General features: G+C 33.6%; 3 protein-coding genes across 3 annotated transcripts; 2 read left to right on the forward strand and 1 right to left on the reverse strand.

The window, feature by feature from the left end:
- Positions 1–784: 784 nt before the first annotated feature.
- Positions 785–4895, forward strand: LOTGIDRAFT_172065 (hypothetical protein; the record flags this gene model as incomplete). The annotated part of the gene is made up of 8 exons (XM_009048647.1): positions 785–820; positions 1649–1742; positions 2331–2375; positions 2667–2807; positions 3429–3524; positions 3805–3939; positions 4232–4421; positions 4796–4895. The coding sequence occupies 8 exons, from the start codon at positions 785–787 to the stop codon at positions 4893–4895; spliced, it is 837 nt and encodes a 278-aa protein (XP_009046895.1).
- Positions 4896–9282: 4387 nt separating this feature from the next.
- On the reverse strand, positions 9283–9552 carry LOTGIDRAFT_69877 (hypothetical protein; the record flags this gene model as incomplete). The annotated part of the gene is made up of 1 exon (XM_009048648.1): positions 9283–9552. A coding segment is annotated over one exon (270 nt), but the record flags the coding sequence as incomplete, so codon positions are not given.
- A 3534-nt stretch (positions 9553–13086) lies between these two features.
- On the forward strand, positions 13087–19802 carry LOTGIDRAFT_138500 (hypothetical protein; the record flags this gene model as incomplete). The annotated part of the gene is made up of 9 exons (XM_009048649.1): positions 13087–13162; positions 14417–14636; positions 14954–15143; positions 15266–15390; positions 15649–15757; positions 16165–16325; positions 16937–17096; positions 18040–18129; positions 19629–19802. Coding segments are annotated over 9 exons (1305 nt in total), but the record flags the coding sequence as incomplete, so codon positions are not given.
- Positions 19803–20103: the final 301 nt, after the last annotated feature.

Below are 20103 nucleotides of genomic sequence, written 5' to 3' on the forward strand. Positions count from 1 at the left end.
TGCATGGAAGGAAACATATTATTTTAAAGTAGGGGTAGGCTTTGATTTACTTGGCATATTTAACTCTTTACATAGAATTAAGGCATTATCAAACTGAAATTAAAAGTGAAAGTTGTTTTTAAATCCGATGCAAGTTATAACCAAATGAAGTTCATAAAAAAGGATCACTCCCTCATTGGGGTGTAAAACAAGTGTTGTAAGCATGTGTTTTGATTATCTGACTCAAACACTATTGAGTCCCATGGGCTCAAATCCTACTCATGAGAAGAAAGATTCGGATGCCTGGACTACAGATTCGGATCAGAGGCGGAGGCAAACGGAGCACAGGGGGCAGCCGACATCCCCCCCCCCCCACACAGTCCCTAAAACAAGTTTTTCGGGCAAAAATGTCATTAATAGATTCGAAATTCGGGCAATCTCAGATATTTTGCCCCCTTTGGACGTAAACCTGGCTAGGCCAGGATGCCACGACCAGTGCTTTCGAGGTTGGGCCATACGCCAGCTTTCAACTCCTTACACGAACGACATATTTCGTTATGTAAAATTTATACTATATTAATTACATACAGCCCAGCAGTGTAACCTTAAAATATCAATATCATGTGGGCCTACTAGCTCTAATAACAGTAAACAATAAATTGTAAAATGAAACTAGCATTATAAATATCCTGGATTTTACGTACTGAACTGGCCTGCATTGTTATTACTTTACCCTATGTAACGCGCTATATTTTAAACGTTTCCAAATCAAAATTTATTTGAAATATTTCAGGAACAACAAACAATGGCGGTAGCTACTTTAAACCAGAATTATCACTATGTAAGTATTTATATTACATATTATAAAGATGTTGTTTCGTGGGGACTTTCTCAGTCTGAGTTACATCGGGTGTTGTGGAAGTGCAATAACATTATAACAGTGGTGTCACACGCGGGGCAGGGCCTGTTCACCTTCCACAACGGGTCACTGTCATATAGACACGAATACTTTAAGCACAAGTAAGACTCGATACCTAAATGACGAAATGCCGAATATCGGTGTGCCTAATAGTGTGTAGCCATCACTGAGTTGTGTACAACATGTGCCTGTAAGAAGTGTGCCTAGAATGCCGTGTCAAACTGTCTTATGCTTAAAATATTTGTGCCGAAACGACGTCTTATCGTTCATCATATAGTCCAACCAGCCCTGCGCCCTGTTGGCAAAACACTACGGAGCAGCATATGTTTTTTTTTTGTACAGAACAAGCCGATTGTTGGCTTTAACGTTTTTCATCTTGGAGACTCTCGACTTGACAGAACTAAATGCAGGGCAGGTTTCAAAATTGCGTCCACTCAGTGGCGTCTCTTGGAAATTTACGTGAGGGGTGAGTAGGGGACACAATTTTTTAGGGGGCCATAGGCTATTCCTTTACTATGTAATATGTTAAAAAAAATTGAAAGTGGGGGGTTGGGAGTCAATATCACATTTCCTTTTGATATCGTGGTATCGAAAATATTGTGGGTGTACCAGCGTGATGTTTAGCTATGAAAATGAAACTAAACCCTATTTTCTTATCAATCTTCCTTGTTGTTTATGTGCATGAATATTCCATTTTAACCGCGTCACGCAAAACAGAAAGCTACTATATATAATTCTGCCATTTTTCAGGGCCACATTACGTCATATAATTGGCAATATTTTGATGGCGGGAACTATACCCCGAATATTCCACAAGATGACAATTTTTCAAGTCTATTGAGAGGTAAATTAATAATTCTCCCTGAACAAAACTGAGGGGTTAATTTCCTACTTCCACTTTCACTATCACCGTTCTGCAGATTGAACTTTACTTCCTAAGAGCAAACCGAAAGGATGTTGAAAGACATTATCAAGTAATTATGTGTCTCTGTAAAAACAGAGAAATGACAAGGGTTGTCCTGGTTCTAGTTACCATGGGAAATTAGCAAAGATTAATATACAGTGCTGAAGGAATTTGCAGTGGCTCATCTTGATGACTTGAACCCTTAGACTTAAGTTGGTTTTCACATATTATGCTCTCCTGCATTCTGAAGTCATCATTTTCTTTTCAATACGGACATAATAATGTCCTTGGGCTGATGCCCCTTAGGGATGGGGGTCCGTGGACTTGGTTCAACCAATCCTTATGATAGTTGAGATACTGGCAATTAGCAAATGGGAATTTCCATGTTGATAAAAGGATACTGACTCATGGATAGGCTATAATTTATATTGGCGTGAAAGCTATTTGCGATTGGTTGAAATTAAGGCCTTCGCTATCACTGCTTCATCACGGAATTCCCAAATAAAAGTTTTCTGTGCATATTTTCAGACGCGGTTGATCCTTCTCTTTTGGATGGTAGTTGTTATGACTTTGGTAAGGGATAACTCATTATTATTTCATCAAATAAAAATATTTTCGTTTCGTTTTTGGTTGTTTGTTTGTATATGATTTTTTTGCTTCGTTTCCGGTTTTATTATTTTTTTATTTGATTCTTTAGTGGCTAGGGATTCATATTTTCATGTTTCAAAACATAAAAGAAAAGTAATTAAATGAATTTTAATTGATTTGGTCTGTAAAACGACTAGAACTGCCCAAGATAAACCATGAAAATCTTTTGTCAGATTCGAACATCCTGAAAATCTTAATAAAACGTGTTATTTTTAGAACCAACTGATACTGTGCTGGATCCGGCTATACAAGAATTGATACTTCAAAGTGAATCACCTGTTAGCAGCATGCTGAATTTTGAGAACCCGGAAGCTTTTATGATAAAACAAGAGGAAGTTGATTCTGACAACGAAAGTGGTTAGTACATATTGGGATCTAAAGTATTTGCAAAATGTAGATTAGCATTGCCAAGATTATCTGATTCATAAATAGCATTATCAAGATTAGATATCATGATTACTGGCTATCAAATTTATCAGCTATATCAAGATTAGCACTGTCATGATTAGCTATATCATGATTAGCGCTATCTATTCATTCTTAATTTCTTTGAGACAATGCTATAAAATACATACATACGTGTGCGAACATAATAAACATTTAAACAAGTTTTTCAATTCAACAGAATTTTTGTCAACAATTTATAATAGCAATTTGAAATGCATTCACCTCTACCATCATCATCATCATCATCATCATAATCATCATCGTCATTCATCATCATCCGAAACAATTCACAGCTTCTAATTGAGGATGGACTGTAACTGATTTTTCTTAGTATATGAACCCCACCATTGCTATTTGTTCCTTTATCATTATCACTTAAATATATTCTTAATTTTCGGATATCATCACCATGGATACATAAAAAAGGATAAGAAAGAGATAAAAAAAAGATATATACTGTATAATGTCCTATCTATATTTCCGTTTCATCACAATCAATCAACTTATATACTTTGTATATATCTATTGCAGTGATGTTACAACATGAAGATCTCGATTTCCTTGATCGCGACCGTTCTGTAGATAGTGAAGATTCTAATTGTTATGGCAACAGTCCTAGATCCTCTAGTAAGTAATGTTTACACATATTATTTTCATATTTTGCCATATGCTGTCCGTCATCCCTACCCAGAACGAATACACTAAGAAATTAAAAGACATATCTCGGGTTCAGCTTTGCGCTTTTTTCATACAGGTTGAACACTTGAATGGTGCAAATTGGTCCTTTCAGTGTCCCCGATTAACGTACATTTTTTTAGGTAACCTCTTTACAATCCCTTTAACGCATAGGATATAGAAGACATCTAAGATTGGCTTTTTTTAATATTATTCTAAATATAATCTTCAGCTGACTCCGGCTATAATGATGAAAGTAATATTCCAAGATTTGACTGCATCTATGAAAGTAAATTATGCATTTCTAACGAAGTATTTTACGAAGATGATGATATTGATTCCAAGCCTTACTGTAAATCTAACAGAGGTATGCAAAAATTATTTTAATTTTACAGAAAGCAATAAATGAAAAAACGATTCTTCTACAGCTTAAGCATTTACATGTGAGAATTTGAGATACAATTAAAGCCATCTATGATTTGAGAAACTCTCACGAAACATCAATATTTGCATTATAATCAGATGGATTCCATTTGTGTGACAAAACCAGACTTCTGTGAATCGCACAGAAGAATTAAGAATATCTGTAAAGCTCTAAATTGTTTATGCTTTTGTAGACAAGACTATTTTATAATGTGTTTGGAATTATCTTTATTTAGGTGCTAAAAAGAACTTACTATGGAAATTTATTCTTGAAACATTGAAAGATAAAAACCAAAAACTGATCTCGTGGCAAGATGAAAGGGAGGGAACATTTAAATTCGATGATACTGTTGCATTCAGTAGGAGGTGGGGAGCCAAAAAGGGAAAGAATGACATGAACTTTGAGAAATTAAGCAGAGCAATAAGGTAGGTTAATGTGATTGCAATTATATTTTGTAGCAATATAATAATATGTATAAAATATATATTGCAAGCAATACAATAGCAACGTCAGCTTGTCGAAACTGGGCGTACAAATAGAGGGCAGACAGACTCAATTAGGAACAACTTTCGAGGTTGAATTTGAAATGTGACAGCTCTGTAGAAGCGCAATATGCGCAAGTTTGTTTTAAAACCACAAGTTCCCTACCTGATCCACAACGCATGCTCATAATATTGTGAAATGGTCTTAAAATCCTCATACACCGATCATTGAAAGCATTGATCTGATTGTGACAGTCCTATGGCTTCGTCGCGACCTCATCTGCGTCATCTGTTACACCATACCTTTTATATTTCAGGCATTATTACAAAAATGGGTTGATGTCGAGGATATCAACAGAAAGGCTGGTGTACAAATTTAACTGGAAAAGTGTACCAATCCGTTATAGAAGATACTAAATGGTCAATGTTCTAAAGGCATCAAACCATATCATTTTATTAACGATATTATCTCTTTGAAGATCACACTGATGTGCGATGTTCTTTGAATAAGACTGAAGTTCGTGTTCATTCCATGAATCTTGACAATACTCTGAGAGGATCGGAGATGCCTGAAGGTTGATTATCACATATACATGTATATGATATGAGTCAAGTTCATTTGAATATGAGATAATGTCGTTCGATTCAGGGCAGCAATTTCTATATGCTTTAAAAGTGTATATTTTATAGTATTATACTAAATTTTTGCTCATCAAATTTTTTATTCATAATATAAGATTGCTATATTGAGTAGGATTAAATCTTCATTAAAGCACAATCTCATTTGAATTTCACAGTATAAATTGAGTCACGACTATTTTAATTAAGTCATTACATTCAATGATAATCCTGATGATTTGTTTTCCTTGTTAATTAAGCTTGTTAAATTTCAGAAGATAATACGAGCATTTTCTTATTCCAAATGATTTCAAAATCGGATCACACCTCTTCCCATATAATAGAGCAGTCTATTACGGAAATGTTGCAATCATTAAAGGTACACCGTTTTTGTTTAATGCCTAAGCTACCTCAAAATTAAGTAGACTGTTCTTATTTTGTTTAGGATCGTACCTGGTAGAGCGTAACTGTCTGAAAGGGAGAACAGAATATTATGTACATGTAGATAGCTATTTTAGTTTAGATAGCTAAAGTAGTTAATATCAAGTGTTTCATTAATTATTTATTCTACTTAGAATGACCATTAGGCCTACCTTTTAATTCTCAAACTAAGCTTTATTAATTATTTTTTTAGTTTTATGGATCCATCATATTATGCAGATATTCTGTTGTGATACAACGTCTTAGAATGAACATAAAATTTAAGTTCTCAAGAATGGTCAATATGAGTATATATTCATCAGTGAACTTACCTGGTGTCAACAAGTTACAACAGAATCTCTGTAAAATCTGGAAAATTGGAAAATTAATCTTAATATTAAGCGTTTTTCAATAGTTAATTGCATTTTTATGGGTAATTATTAAATTTTTGGATTTATTAGATTAAATAAAGGTAATGTTATGTTATTTCTACTGATGAATATATGCTCTAATTGGTCAAGTTTAAAATTTAAAAATTTTATGTTCATTTTAAGACGTAGTATCCCTTTAATTTTATGAAACCATGTAAATCCACTGATGAAAATATATACTCTTACTGGTCCAGTTTGAGAATTTGAAGTAAATGTCTAGTATTCCTTTAATAATCTGCTCTACTTGAATTGTGCGTATAGACAGTGACCTTTTTACCACATGTTTTCATTTATACGAAATTATGGATGGTTCTTACACTGAACAAACACACACGAACGTAGTTCACGACCACTTTGAATCACTTCTTCGACTTAATATTTTTTTTAAATGCTACAATGTTTCAACAAAGCCTTTAAATCACACTTTAAACCAGTACTAACCCTTAAAATGTCATTTACAGGCTTAGTTGAAATATCATAGCTTTAAACTTTTAAAATTCGACTTATTTAGTCGAGTAAGAGATTCAAAATGGTTGTAAACTACGTTCGTGTATGTTATTTTTTTGTAAGGACCGTACGTATAGTTTCGTTAATGATTTATCATTATGATCAATGGTTATTTTTCATCACTCTTGAAAAGGGGATTTTTATTGATATGTTTTGCTATTCTACATATACTCCAACTATTGTATATATTTTGTAATTCTTAAAATTGTTATTTTTTATTACTTTTTAGATGAACATTTGTTGAATTATATTGATTATATTATATTGAAAATTAAATAATTTTATTATTATAATTGTTATCTATTTTAAATCTGTTACCCTACAAAACACGCTATCGGCATCTACGACAAGCTTAGCAATTTTTTTAACGTTGATTAGATCACTGCGACAAATTGTGTTCAATTTACAAACCTTTGCATCTCACGAAATGTAAATTTCTTATCATTAAGTCCTTTAATAAATATATGGTGCTGACAGTCTGACACTGTTATGGCCTCTACTCGAAACAGTAACGGCGCCAGTGGGGTTACAGATCGGAGGGCGGGGGCAATTGAAGCCCTAGATAAATGGGATTTTTGTTCGCTTTTGCTTTAAAATATTATGTAAGAATTCAAACAATTTCTTGGGGTAATCTCACAGACATGGAGGCTTGCTCTTCCGCGCTCCATGCTGCTACATGTTGAATCTCAACCTCGACGGTTGATCTCTGTGAAAACAGAGCCGCTACTAACTCGACCCTTCCCCTATGGATTCATTGTTTCTTCTCACGATTCGATTTGATTTTTTTTTAAAGGGACAGACCGCCATATGTTTGAAGAATAAATGTCATTTGATGATTTGAGGTTGGAAACAAACGAACATGATTGTAAAATAAATTTCCGTGACAATTTTAAGTTTAAAGGGAAACAACTCTCATCCATGTTTTTATCTTTGAAAGCTTGAAAGCAAGGATTGGTGCAAATAGATATCATACTAGGTGTTGTAGAAGGGTACGGTATATTATTACACGTGGAGGTGTCGCCTTTTAAGAGTCACACGGAATTGGAAGTGTGCTACAGTGAGTCCGAAACACCTGCCTCTATAGCTACTTTGACAGTGTTCGGATGGAGAAGGACCCCAAAACATCTTTTTTCCAACTCTCTTAACGTGTTTAAGACATATTCATTTATATACTTACACCGTACACCATTTATGTCACGACTGTGGTTCGATCAAAGTTTATTTGTAACGAAACTAATCTTTCATCGGACACCAAATACTACGTACGCATCAACGGTAAAGGTAAAATAAAGGTAAAGATGATGCCCTAGCGTCAGGTTTTGGTGAATTCGAAGTAAATAAATATGTTTAAGAGAACTCACAGATTACGACCCTACTCCAGCAGACAACGTTCACAGATGTTTAGGACTAACACACAGTTAAAAATACAGATCGATCATCGACATCCTCAAACGTTGAAAGCTAATAATTGTCGTTCCTACCTTAAATTTTCTCGTCACTCATGCAATTTCAATTGGCTAAATTGGGTGGAGATAATCTCTGAATGGTCAATGCCTAGAAATCTGACTTAGATAATGGTATGGGCTCCTCGTGAACCTAAGATGGTGTTTATATTTTTTTCTTTCCAAAAGCCGAGGCCCCGTGTGCTACTGGCGTGCACGTTTAAGATCGAAAAAATGGCTGATTCCACAGTCCTGGCAAAATCTCTCCCTTAGCACACTGCATGGCGTTGTCCGTCCTCAGTAACCCAAACAGATACAGAAAAGTGAGGCGTAAAAATCCATTTCAGTTATTTTTTTTCCTCTTTCCCCACTCGGTAACGAGGCAGGGGCTGCTCATGATACCACACTGGAACTGAGTTTACCAATTTGATATAATCTTTATTTAACGTGCTCACGATGTGCATTGAAAATTACAAGAAGGCCTACGGATGAGACAGAAATAACTATATAATGTCACACCTTTATTCTTATATGACTAATAAAAGTAAACAAACTACATAATCTAAATAAGGCAGTGGGTAAATAGGCGTTGTTATTACAGTGAATACATCAAAATCATTTATTGAATAGGAATGCTATACAAGTAACGTATATCATCTAATTGCTGCCTATCTTAAAACACTAAGAGTACATAAACAAGCGATATCATACCTCTGATACGACAGACCGATACAAAAAAAAATATCCTCGATATGGGAACTGTTTGGTATGAATAAATTTGATCCTTGTAGGCCTAACTACGGACTGAAAATTTGACGTTGTGTTCGCCTACAATTAATGACGCTTTAATATAGGTTTGAAAAATTGGGATGAAATCTAACCTCCGTTATCATCAATTCATTTTTATTAATTGTAGGCAAATGCTATGTCGAATTTTCAGTCTTAACAGTTAAATAATGAAACGGTTTACTAAATCGGTTAAATTTTCATAAATTTTTATCTTTGAAGATTAAAAAATGCATTCATTTTAAATATTTGAAGTTTACAATTTGTTACATTTTGCTGAAATTGGAATAGGCTAAAAAAAAACCAATTTACCTCTTTACGTCTGGTATAATTAATTTCAAGATAATATTCTTTAATTATTTTATGTTAGAACAGTTGATCCAAGTATCGATTACGCATTACGTGACACGTAGCTGACACCCAAGTCACTCTGTGAATAGTTTTATCCTCTACAGATTATCAATAAATCAAGATAGTTCCTATTTATTAAGAAAACAACAATTCCATTTACATCTTTATTTACTGCGTCCTTTACTTCTTCTTGTGTTCTATGGCAACCTTTTTTGATGGTGGTTCTAAAGACTTATCAACTGCTCCCGTAATCCTCAATATTCCATCTCTTGACAGGCTGGACTGCACGTGCTCTGGATCCACGTGAGCTGGAAGTGAAAATTTGCGGGAATATTCTTGATACACAGATGAATGGTCGGTTTTGTCTTCGTGCTTGGCATGAACACTGAGTTCGTGACCGACAGTTCTGATATGGATCTCCTCTGGTTTGTAGTGGCTAAGATCAATCTTTAAATCCAAAGCTTCGGTACCATCAGGTCGGGTGACAAGTGGGTGTCTTAGTTGTCTAATATGTTCGTCTATTTCTCTATCTATATCGCCAATAGGATCTCTTGGTGATAAACGAATCATGGCGTTTCTCAAGTCGTGATGCTGTCTCATTGCTGATCGGTTCATTTCTTTAAAGAAATCATCAAAGAAATGATCATCATCTAATCTTGGTACCAAAGATCTCTCCATATTTCCAATAAGTATCTTCTTAATCGCTGGAATAAGGGTATCACTTAAATTAAAATGTACTGCACGTTGAATAAATTTAACATTAACTTATAGTGGTTATATGTACTCCTTGAAACTTTTGTTTCAAAATGAACAAACATACGCTTGAATTTGGGGTAGTTAAATAATCCAAGACAGAGGACTCCAATCAAATATAAAATGGAATAGTCTCGATCGATAGGCCAAACCAAACAATTTTCTTTATGATTCACTTACTGCATAGCCTTTAATGTAACAACGTCTTTGTTTGCCATGGACTGGGTTGTTCTCGGCTAATTTGTCGCTCTTTTGGTGTATTCTGGCAAGTTCTCAAAATTCCTTAATGCACTTACAAACAAACAAAGTAAATACAATAACCAACTATCCCAAAACAAGTAGAGATACTATACGTTTGCATTACATCTATTTATGGAGCCGTAGGATGGACTTCACTGCAAATTAGTCAGAAGTAATCCCCAAAAATGAACATGAGAACATTGACCTTAGGTGGGTGTACAGACGACAGAAAATTTGGGAACAATACCAACCCTTCCCAAATTACACAATTGATAAAAACGATGTTACAGAATCAATAGGATGGGTAACTCGAATTTGGTTAGCCTTGTCAGCCTCTTATAAATAATTTGAAGGTTACCAGTCTTTGACAGATATTTTGACAGTAGAAACCTGCTGATACTTAACAACCCAGCCTCTAATAGACATTTTGACAGTTATCAGCTGGTGTAGAAACTCTCTGATACTTACCAGCCTCTAATGGATATTTTGAAAGTTATAGATGGATGTAGAAACTCTCTGATACTTACCAGCCTATGATAGATATTTTGACAGTTATCGGCTGATGTAGAAAATTGTTGCATTTTACCAGTCTCGGATAGATATATTGACAGTTATCAGCTGGTGTAGAAAGTCTCTGATACCTACCAGCCTATGATAGATATTTTGACAACTGATGTAGAAACCCACTTATACTTAACATCCAATCCTCTAATAGATATTTTGACAGTTATCAGCTGATGTGGAAACTCTATATTTTATACACCCACATGAAATGGGGGGGGGGGGGGGGAGGTGTATATTGCCGTCACCCATGTCTGTCCGTCCGTCCGTCAACAATTACTCGTAAGACACAATTCTTGAAAAAACTTGGTGTGAGTGTTCGTAATCACCCAAGTATGAACCCTGTCAAAAGTCGGAAGAATCAAAAAAAATATCTAGTAGGAGTTACTGCCCCTGTGCTTGAGAACGTATTCAATTTTTAGCTCGTAAACATTCTAGAAGGTCCAATCCTTGACAGATTTTGACGAAACTTGGTGAAACTGTTTATTATCACCCAATCGGGCCATCAGTTGCCGGATCTCGGCATATCGGCTCAGACAGTGTCTGCCTTAGTATAAAAAATGACCATCATCTGTCAGATCTCGGCATATCGGCTTATACAATGTCTGTGCTGGTATCAAAAATGACCACCAACTGTCAGATCCCTGCATATTGGCTCAGGCAATGTCTGTCCTATGGTATCTGATCAATAAACATCTAAACCGATTTCAGAATATCTCCACTCAGACGGTAAAACAATATGCTTTCTGGATCAAAATTTGTGCATTATACTTGGGTAAAAAGTGTTTACGTTGTATATATCAGAGATAACAAACTTTTAATTTGTGAGAAATGACGCAAAAATAATGCGAAAAAAGTGCACACGAATTAGTCTTGGTAGCCGATTTTTGTTTTCGATTCGAATCTTGATTAAATCTTGCACGCTTCCACGACAAGATTATCGTGATGCCGACAGGATTTCATTGTCAAACAAGTTTGTTTTATTTTTGTTTTGTTTTTTTTATTTTTCGGGGTTTTTTTTTTTTTTTTTGATTTTTTTGGATTTATGTTGGCTGATGTAGAAACGTGCCGGGTCTTGTCGGGTTTTAAAAATATATTTAGCGCTTATCGGTGATTTTGAACTTGTTGAACCATGCCAGACTTTGACAGATGGAAAAGTGTACCATTAAACTTCTGGTACTGCAATCGTTTCACGCGAAGTTATGCGAACATATTTATGGCGGAATGGGAACGAGAAATCTCAATCTAATTTCCCCTTTTAAACCATTCTTCTGCAGAAGGTTTTTTAGACGTTATTTTATATTATATAGACAGAATCATTGGTAAATTTTGGAAAGTATTTTGAAATTTTAAATAATCACTATCCTTTTATTAAACTAAAATATCTCCGAAAATAGCATAAATTTCTCAATTGACTCTTCGTCATTGCTTCAGTGGCCAGGGCCAAGGTTCACTCAAACTAAAAGAAATGTCGATATTAAAGGTATATTTCAATGAAGCTGACAAGTGACATATTATATCAACTTTTATTCAAAACTTTGTTTTATCCTAAGTACACCTTTTCTAAAGTAATTAAATCGCAAGAAAGATTTTGAATTGGCTTGCGAACTTGTATTTGGTGAACTTATTTTTATAATTTAGGGAACGGGGTTATTCAAAAAAAAATTTGCCGATCATTGAAAAGAAAAATATCCCCCTCTATCACCCAACGGTTTCGGTTCTGTAGGCCTAATATGTGGAGGTTCCATTTGTCGTAGCTTCGAATACATACATGTTTCTCATTATTTCGAAAACAAGAAAAACGGTAAAGTTTCCGTAATTAGGCCTACCCAATGCATCGATAAAAATATCATATAGCCCAAGCTTACCTATATAAATTGCCTATTAAAAAAGCGACTAAGAATTATAAATAAAATAGTTTATATGATCTATAGGCCTACTATAATAATCTTTGATCGACAATCTAAGGTTTTCAGCTATTCGTACATCTACATAGACAGGTTATCTAAATATGTCAAATTCAAAGAATATCCCTATTGAAATTGAACAGTAATGAATTATATTAAGTAATAACAAGAAATATTTCGTTTCTTTTCACGCTCAACCTATTATGTTCGGAACCAAGTGCAGATAACTCAATCCAACATCTTGGAAAATTTTCAAACAATGTAAAAATAGAAATTTCTTGTAATATTAGAGGTAAAACTTAGGTTTATATGCAAAGTTTCTATAATAAATACATATAGTTTTAGAAATTAATCAACAAGCTGACGATCTGTTGCAAATTAGAAGATAGTATTAGTAAATATAAAACCTTACAACAATTTTTTGGTGTGTGTGAAATGCGAACCAAACACTACAGCGTCAACCACATGATGTGTTAGGTTCCTACTTGATTTAATTGATATATCTAGTGTAAATTTCTATATTTTTCAACATTAAATATTGTGTTTTCTTTCAACCATTTTCAGATATTAATTTAGTGAATCACAAGACCATACATCAGTCAACATGGCAACCACCAAGATACCAATTCAGTCAACTGCTGGTGCTATTACTCTTAAAAATAAAAAAGGTAACTGTTCACATTTATGACATAAATCACCTACAGAAAAAACTTAATTGCAGCATTTGATACCTACAATGTGTACAATGTCTAAAGAATTGACTTTTGCCAATTATTAATACCGGTATGTGTGAATTTAAAATATACAGTGGTGTAACCTATTTTCGTGGATATAAGGATTCAACACCGAATTTCGTCAAATTTAAAAGAACAAATTTTTTTTTTATGTCTTAGATATTTCCTCAGATATTCTACAAAATAATTAAAATTGGTTTATTTCGCTTTTCTTTATGAATCCTTCACTTTGACCCATATTTCATGAGCAACCATTGGCGGCAGAATGTGTCACCTATTTTCGTGTATAATGTTTGATTTATAAATAAGTCTAGAAAAACACGTTGTATAAATACCGGGTGGTATAATTAATTTCTCTTAGTATTTTATCTTTAATATCAATTCATTATAACTAGTGACAATTCCTTCAAAGAACCACGATTTAAAAAAAAAAATAGTTACTGACAAAATAAGATACATAGCGTGATTTATTGATAAAGGTCATTGAAACAACATAAGAATATGGTCCACTTTGTGTTCCATGGAAATTTCCTGCTGACACGGAATCTGCTAGTTGATCACGTGACTTCATTCGTTGGACTACATTCTAGCAGACGACACTTGGAATTCCGATTACTGCTTGGGATTATAAGGAAATTCTGCCGATAAAAAATGGTGATGTTTGGTAATAACTGAAATCTGCCATTTTGTATTTGTCAAAGTATACATTAATAATTTTACCATGCTTGAAACTACTGAATTCATTATCAAAACAAGCAAATGCAGAGGTCACGCGAGGTCGCACATGTAAATAATTAATCATTTCCGGAAATCCACAAAAAATAGGCTTCCATGAAATTAGGTTACTTGACTGTATCAACTTCAAAATAGTAGGCTACTGAGAGATTGTTTATGGGTTGATGAAAATTACAACCATTGAACATATTATTTGAAAATCTGATTTTTAAGTCCAAAATGTGGGATAATTTCACAGGAAATTGGGAGGGTGATCGATGTGTTCATGTAATAAACCTAGCATACAATTGAAAATCATATTTTGGAAATTTGTGAAATGTGAGATAAAATTCAATTCTGAGCTCAATGTAAATGTTGAAATTATTAAGCAAGCATTTGATTAAATAGAATTTGATTCAATATTTTAGTTTTAATTACTTGTAGTCCATTTCATTCCTGTTGTTCATATTACAGGAGAGTTAACAACAGAAAAAGTGAAAGTCAATCGATATGTTACTGGAAAAAGACCAGAATATGCTCCAGATAGTAGCAGTGAAGAAGAAGAAGAACAGTTTGCATTTGAACGTACCACAGCACCCAGTAAAGAAATCGAGACTACTGAAGGTGATATATCTGATAGAAGATTACGGAGATTACAAGAGAGAGAACAATATGAAAGTGATGATGATGACAGGTATAGTTACAGTTTTATTACAACTTTTCTTATGAATGGTTATTGTGTCACTCAGTTTTGCCAGGATAGCTGCTCTACAATCTGAAAAACACAGGGTTTGCATTCTACACATTCCTCCATGACAATCAATGGAAACTTTGGATCCTAGTTTATCTAGCAAATCAAGTGGCAGTTGAATAGCTCTGTAACGAGTTGGATTGTCGTCTGCTAGGCGATAAGGTGAAGAAAAATTCTCGTGTCGCTGAGAGTACTTCCAAGAGTCTACCCTGTGTCATCTTTCACCCCCTAATTGCTATTTAACCGGTTCTGTTATTTAGAGTTGCACGTCATCGACGTGAAGTGGTTGAACCTGAAGTTGTTGATCAGATGTCAGAAGATGAACGAGAGAGAAGATATCGTAAAGATGAGGAAGAGTCTAGTGAAGAAGAAGAAGAAATTGATGATGAAGAATTTGAAAGAAGAAGAAATTTATTGAGACAAAGAGCTAAACAGAAACGTGAAGATGAGGTACATTAAATAACTCACTGAGCCACTGCAGCTCCTCTGTGAAATGACTAATAGTATGAGTTTTTGCATACATTGGGTAATATAAATGAATTCACTGTCAATCTCTCCTATTTATTATACAGGAAGTAATGGATGTAGAAGAAGAGAAATCAGATGGGGAAAGTGAAGAAGAATCATCTGAATATGAAGAATACACAGATTCAGAAGAGGAGGTTGGACCAAGACTCAAACCAGTGTTTGTCAGAAAGTAAGTCTAATCATATTTTTTCACTTTCTTGTATAAAAGGGACAGATGCACCATTTTGGGGGGTTGATTTGGTTCTTGAATATATGTAAATAGTTTTCAGCAGTAATATCAATGTACCAAAATCACATAATTCCTTCAAAAAATATCTTAAACTAGATATTTCACTATCTATTACATGTCTTTTCTATTGAAAAGGTTGAGAGGTGTCAAAAAGATGACTGGAGCTCAGTGACTTTAAAATGAATTTTATTCCTACAGGCGTGACAGAATCACAATTCAAGAAAAAGAAAGGGAAGAAATAAAACAACGAGAATTAGAAGTTGAAAATAAGAAATTAGCAGAAGACAGACGCAGACAGACATTAAAGGTAATATTAAGTTAACTATAAACATCGGCTACGATTATACACATGATAACATAGTTTCAACTCTTGATAAACTGAAATATGTTAAATGTCACTTATAAATGCCATAATGGCCACAATTTTTATCATATTTGCTATGTAGGTTTATTTAACAAGATCTTGGACAAGTTAGTACTTGATACAACAAATTTCAAAAGTGAAATTATGTTAAATGTGGCTTGTGAGTTGAAAGTTTATGTTGGAATTTTATGAAATTTTGTTTGTTGGTCGAAATCAACAAGTTAGATTTTTGGTAGGTTTGACACAGATTGGCGCTGTCCTTGATATACTGAAAGTTCATCAGGAAATGGACGTATCTTGCTAGTATCTAGAATTTTCTAAATGTTTCCAAATCTACTTATTTTTTGAAGATGGTAGAAAATGAGGCTAAGAAAGAATTTGAAGCACTCAAAGCTACACAAGATGCCTGCGATGCCATGAATTCAGAGGGTGAAAATGATGAAGAAGAATATGAAGCCTGGAAAGTACGAGAATTTAAAAGATTAAAGCGTAACCGTGACGAAAGAGAAGCGTAAGTGTCATAAAAAAAATTCTTGTTTTTTTGGACTGAGCTATATTTCCATCCACCCTTATTACAATGGGAGTGTCTTTTACTGCAGTATTTTCAAAATGGCAGTTTAAGTTTTTTTTTTTTTTTTGTTGGACTCAACTTATCATTCATGATCTGACATGAAATATTGAACTCATATAGATTATCTAATCCTTGTATGATTTACCAACTATAAATGTATTTATGTATTCTGTATTTGTATCCTGTGAAAGTTATGTATTTTGTATTTCTCTTTGAAATTTTATGTATTCTGTATAGGTCTTCTATATGTGTATTCTGCATTGTTTCATGTATTCTGTAAAATTCATGTATGTTGTAAAGTGTCATGTATTCTGTAAAGTGTCATGTACATGAATGTTGTAAAGTGTTATGAATTCTGTAAAGTGTTATGTATGTTGTAAAGCGTCATGTATTCTGTAAATTGTCATGTATTCTATAAATTTCATGTACATGTATGATGTAAAGTGTTATGTGTTCTGTGAATTGTTATGTGTTCTGTAAAGTGTTCTGTATTCTGTAAATTGTTATGTGTTCTTTAAAGAGTATTCTGTAAAGTTTAATGTATATTTTAGGTATGAGAAAGAGAAACTGGAAGTAGAAAGAATAAGAAATATGACTGAAGAAGAAAGGTTAGCAGAAAGAAGAGCTAATCCCAAGATGGTAGTTAATAAGGGCGCAAAAGGCAAATACAAGTTTTTACAGAAATATTATCACAGAGGTGCTTTCTATATGGTAAGCATGGTTTTTTGTTTTGATCAGCCAAAATTGAAGATTATATGCGATTTAAATCAAATTGTATATTTTCCATAAATATACCCTGACAAATTTCGAAATATCTGATAGCTTTCAGTAATCACTATAACCTTCAACGTCATTGATAAGATCAATCTTAAGTCTACAACTGGAAAATTTAAAATTGCTACAAAAATATTTAATAAATTGATTAGCCAACAGTGAAATTCTGTGTGATAAATTTGTGAATCTAAATTAAACCCTTATCAAGATACCATATATATTGTGATATGGGGTAAAAATTAACACTTTATCTCAAAATGGTAATATTTATTTGAATATTTAACTTAATAATAACTGTGATATTTGATAATGTAGTTGTCATGAATTGTTAATGTCCACTGTTTATGAATAGTTATCATATATGTCAGTGAGAACAAGTTGTGATTCCATTCATTGACTTAAAAAAAAATCCCCCATTTTATGGAATGAGAGGTATTGTTGAGTCTCAATACACAACATCGCTATACATGTATTGTGGCTTGTCGTATCATGATACATTGATTCGCAGACTTATAAAAATTTCCCTTTTATAGACTGAGAGGTATTGTTAAGTTTCGATACACAACCTTGCGTTAGGATACATGTATCATCTCATGCCATATTCAGTGTTATATCGTGCCAATATTAGTTATCGTCTCAATATTTGATGGATTTTTTAACCTTATGGTAGCTACATATATTTGTTGGTGGAATGTTTATTTGAAATGAAATGAATGGAGTTTTACGTCCTACTTTTCTGCACTAGAATGTTTATTTGAACACCTAATGCCACTTTGTAAATGGTTTAGTCAATCCTTTAAATCTGATAATGATGGGTTGAAGTTTGTGTTTGCGTTGTATGTATGGAGTATAATTTGATGTTGATACTATTTCTTTTTAGGATGAGGACAAGGATGTCTTAAAAAGAGATTATTCAGCACCAACATTAGAAGATCATTTTGATAAAACAATCCTTCCAAAAGTCATGCAGGTTTGTGTATTTGTATCTATTACCTTAACACAATATATTACCCTTCAGCCTTGATAATGTATCTTTTTATTATAACATGAAATTGTTTTTTTTAGGAATAGAATACAGATGGATTTAAAGGGATTGTAAAAAGGTTTTCTAAATTTTTTGTGTATCCAGTGCACTGATAGTATTGATTTGAAAATGATTTGATTTGCATCATTCCAATTTTCTTTAAACATATGTGGTTCTTGTAATTCCATGAAACCTAATTGTTTCAGCATCGCAAAGGGTCTAATATAGTATTAGATGCTTTTGTGAGAGTGACGTCATTTAATACTTAGTTTTAGTGGAATTTTACAACCACAGTTGCCTGATTTTTAATTTGAATGGTGTAAATTGATGGTATCAGTGTCTTAGATATACAGGAACATTTTAGAAAACCTTATTACAAGCACTTTGAAATTAGATACATTTAACATATGTCTACACTTTACAGTTTTACACTTTACAGTTTTACACTTTACAGTTTTACACTTTACAGTTTTACTCTTTACAGTTTTCTCAGAGCAGGTGTTTCTAATTAAGTTTAGGACAGAAATAAAAATTTTATTCATTAAAGAAAAAATAACAAAAATCACCCCTGTTATCATTGTAAATCCTGGTTATATGTAAGCTAAGCTGGCTTGTTTACCCAAGTTGAAATATTTGCCCTTTTGAACATGGACTTTGACCTCAGTTTTAAGAGGTTTTTGTTGGTCTGTCATGTTGGCTTCCTGGCCAACAGCTTCTTGGGCTGGCGTGCTTCAGTACATATTTTTCAGTAAATCTGTAGATATCCGGCAAACAGGGACTTCTCGTCTAACTGGGTCCTAATTCATTAATTCCAGCCGCAAATTACGTTCTTGTATTGAACATGAAATTTCAATTCTCAAAACTTGGCCAATAAGAATATATATTCATCAGTGGACTTACCTGGTTTTGTAAGAGATAATCTCTTATAGAAGAACTGGTCTTGTTCACATGTAGGGAATGTGGATTTCAGCATTCGAATACATCAATTTGACAGGAAATTACTGACTTCTGGAGAGATTTACAAGATAAACAAATTATTCAGAAATGCAAAGCGATTGTTACAGGGAGTTATTGAAAGGAGATCTAATCTATCATGGACAAGAACATTACTCAGATTTTTATTCCTTTTGTAAGCAGTCACCAAACGTTTAGTACAGATGTTTGAGAATTCGCCCTGAAGTTTTTATACAAGCGTTTGACAATCACAGAGGCATTTATAGCTGTAGAATTGTAGGTGGCAACAAAAGGTATAATTTGATTGTCATGCTGTATATTTAGGCCATTAGGTACAACTGTTTGTAATTGGTCTATCCAGAAACCCTTTTTTTGCAATTGCTTGGTTTTTGGTTTGATCGTTGTAGATACACAGGTGTAATAACTATACAACAGAATTCTTGAGATTCCTTTTCAATTGATAAAATGTGTTTTATATTTATTCATTTCAGGTCAAGAACTTTGGTCGTTCAGGAAGAACAAAATATACCCATTTACTAGATCAAGATACTTCTCAATTTGACTCACCATGGATGGCTGATACGGTACAAAATATGAAATTTCATTCCAGTAAAGGGGGTGGTATGAAACAAAATTTTGATAGACCATCAAATAGGAAAAAATAATGATCTTAGAGGTTAGGGGTTGACCTTTGAGGTTAAGTGTATCTGTTAAAGTGACTGTGTGGACAATTTACAGGCTGTATTTGGAAATATTTATGGTATAGTTTGAAAGAAGAGTTCAATATCACCTCAGCCTATGGGTGGGAGTTCCATGAACTTCTGTATTTGCAGTATTTGGAAAAACCAAATATAACTATACAGTAGAAACAAAATCTTATAGACCGTGTTCAATGTGAGAAAGAGCTCATATTATTTTAAAGTTACTTCTCCATTACAAAAAATAAAACACTGGCAGTTAATATTA

The sequence above is a fragment of the Lottia gigantea genome, assembly GCF_000327385.1.
Source record: "Lottia gigantea unplaced genomic scaffold LOTGIsca_126, whole genome shotgun sequence".
NCBI lineage: Eukaryota > Metazoa > Mollusca > Gastropoda > Lottiidae > Lottia > Lottia gigantea.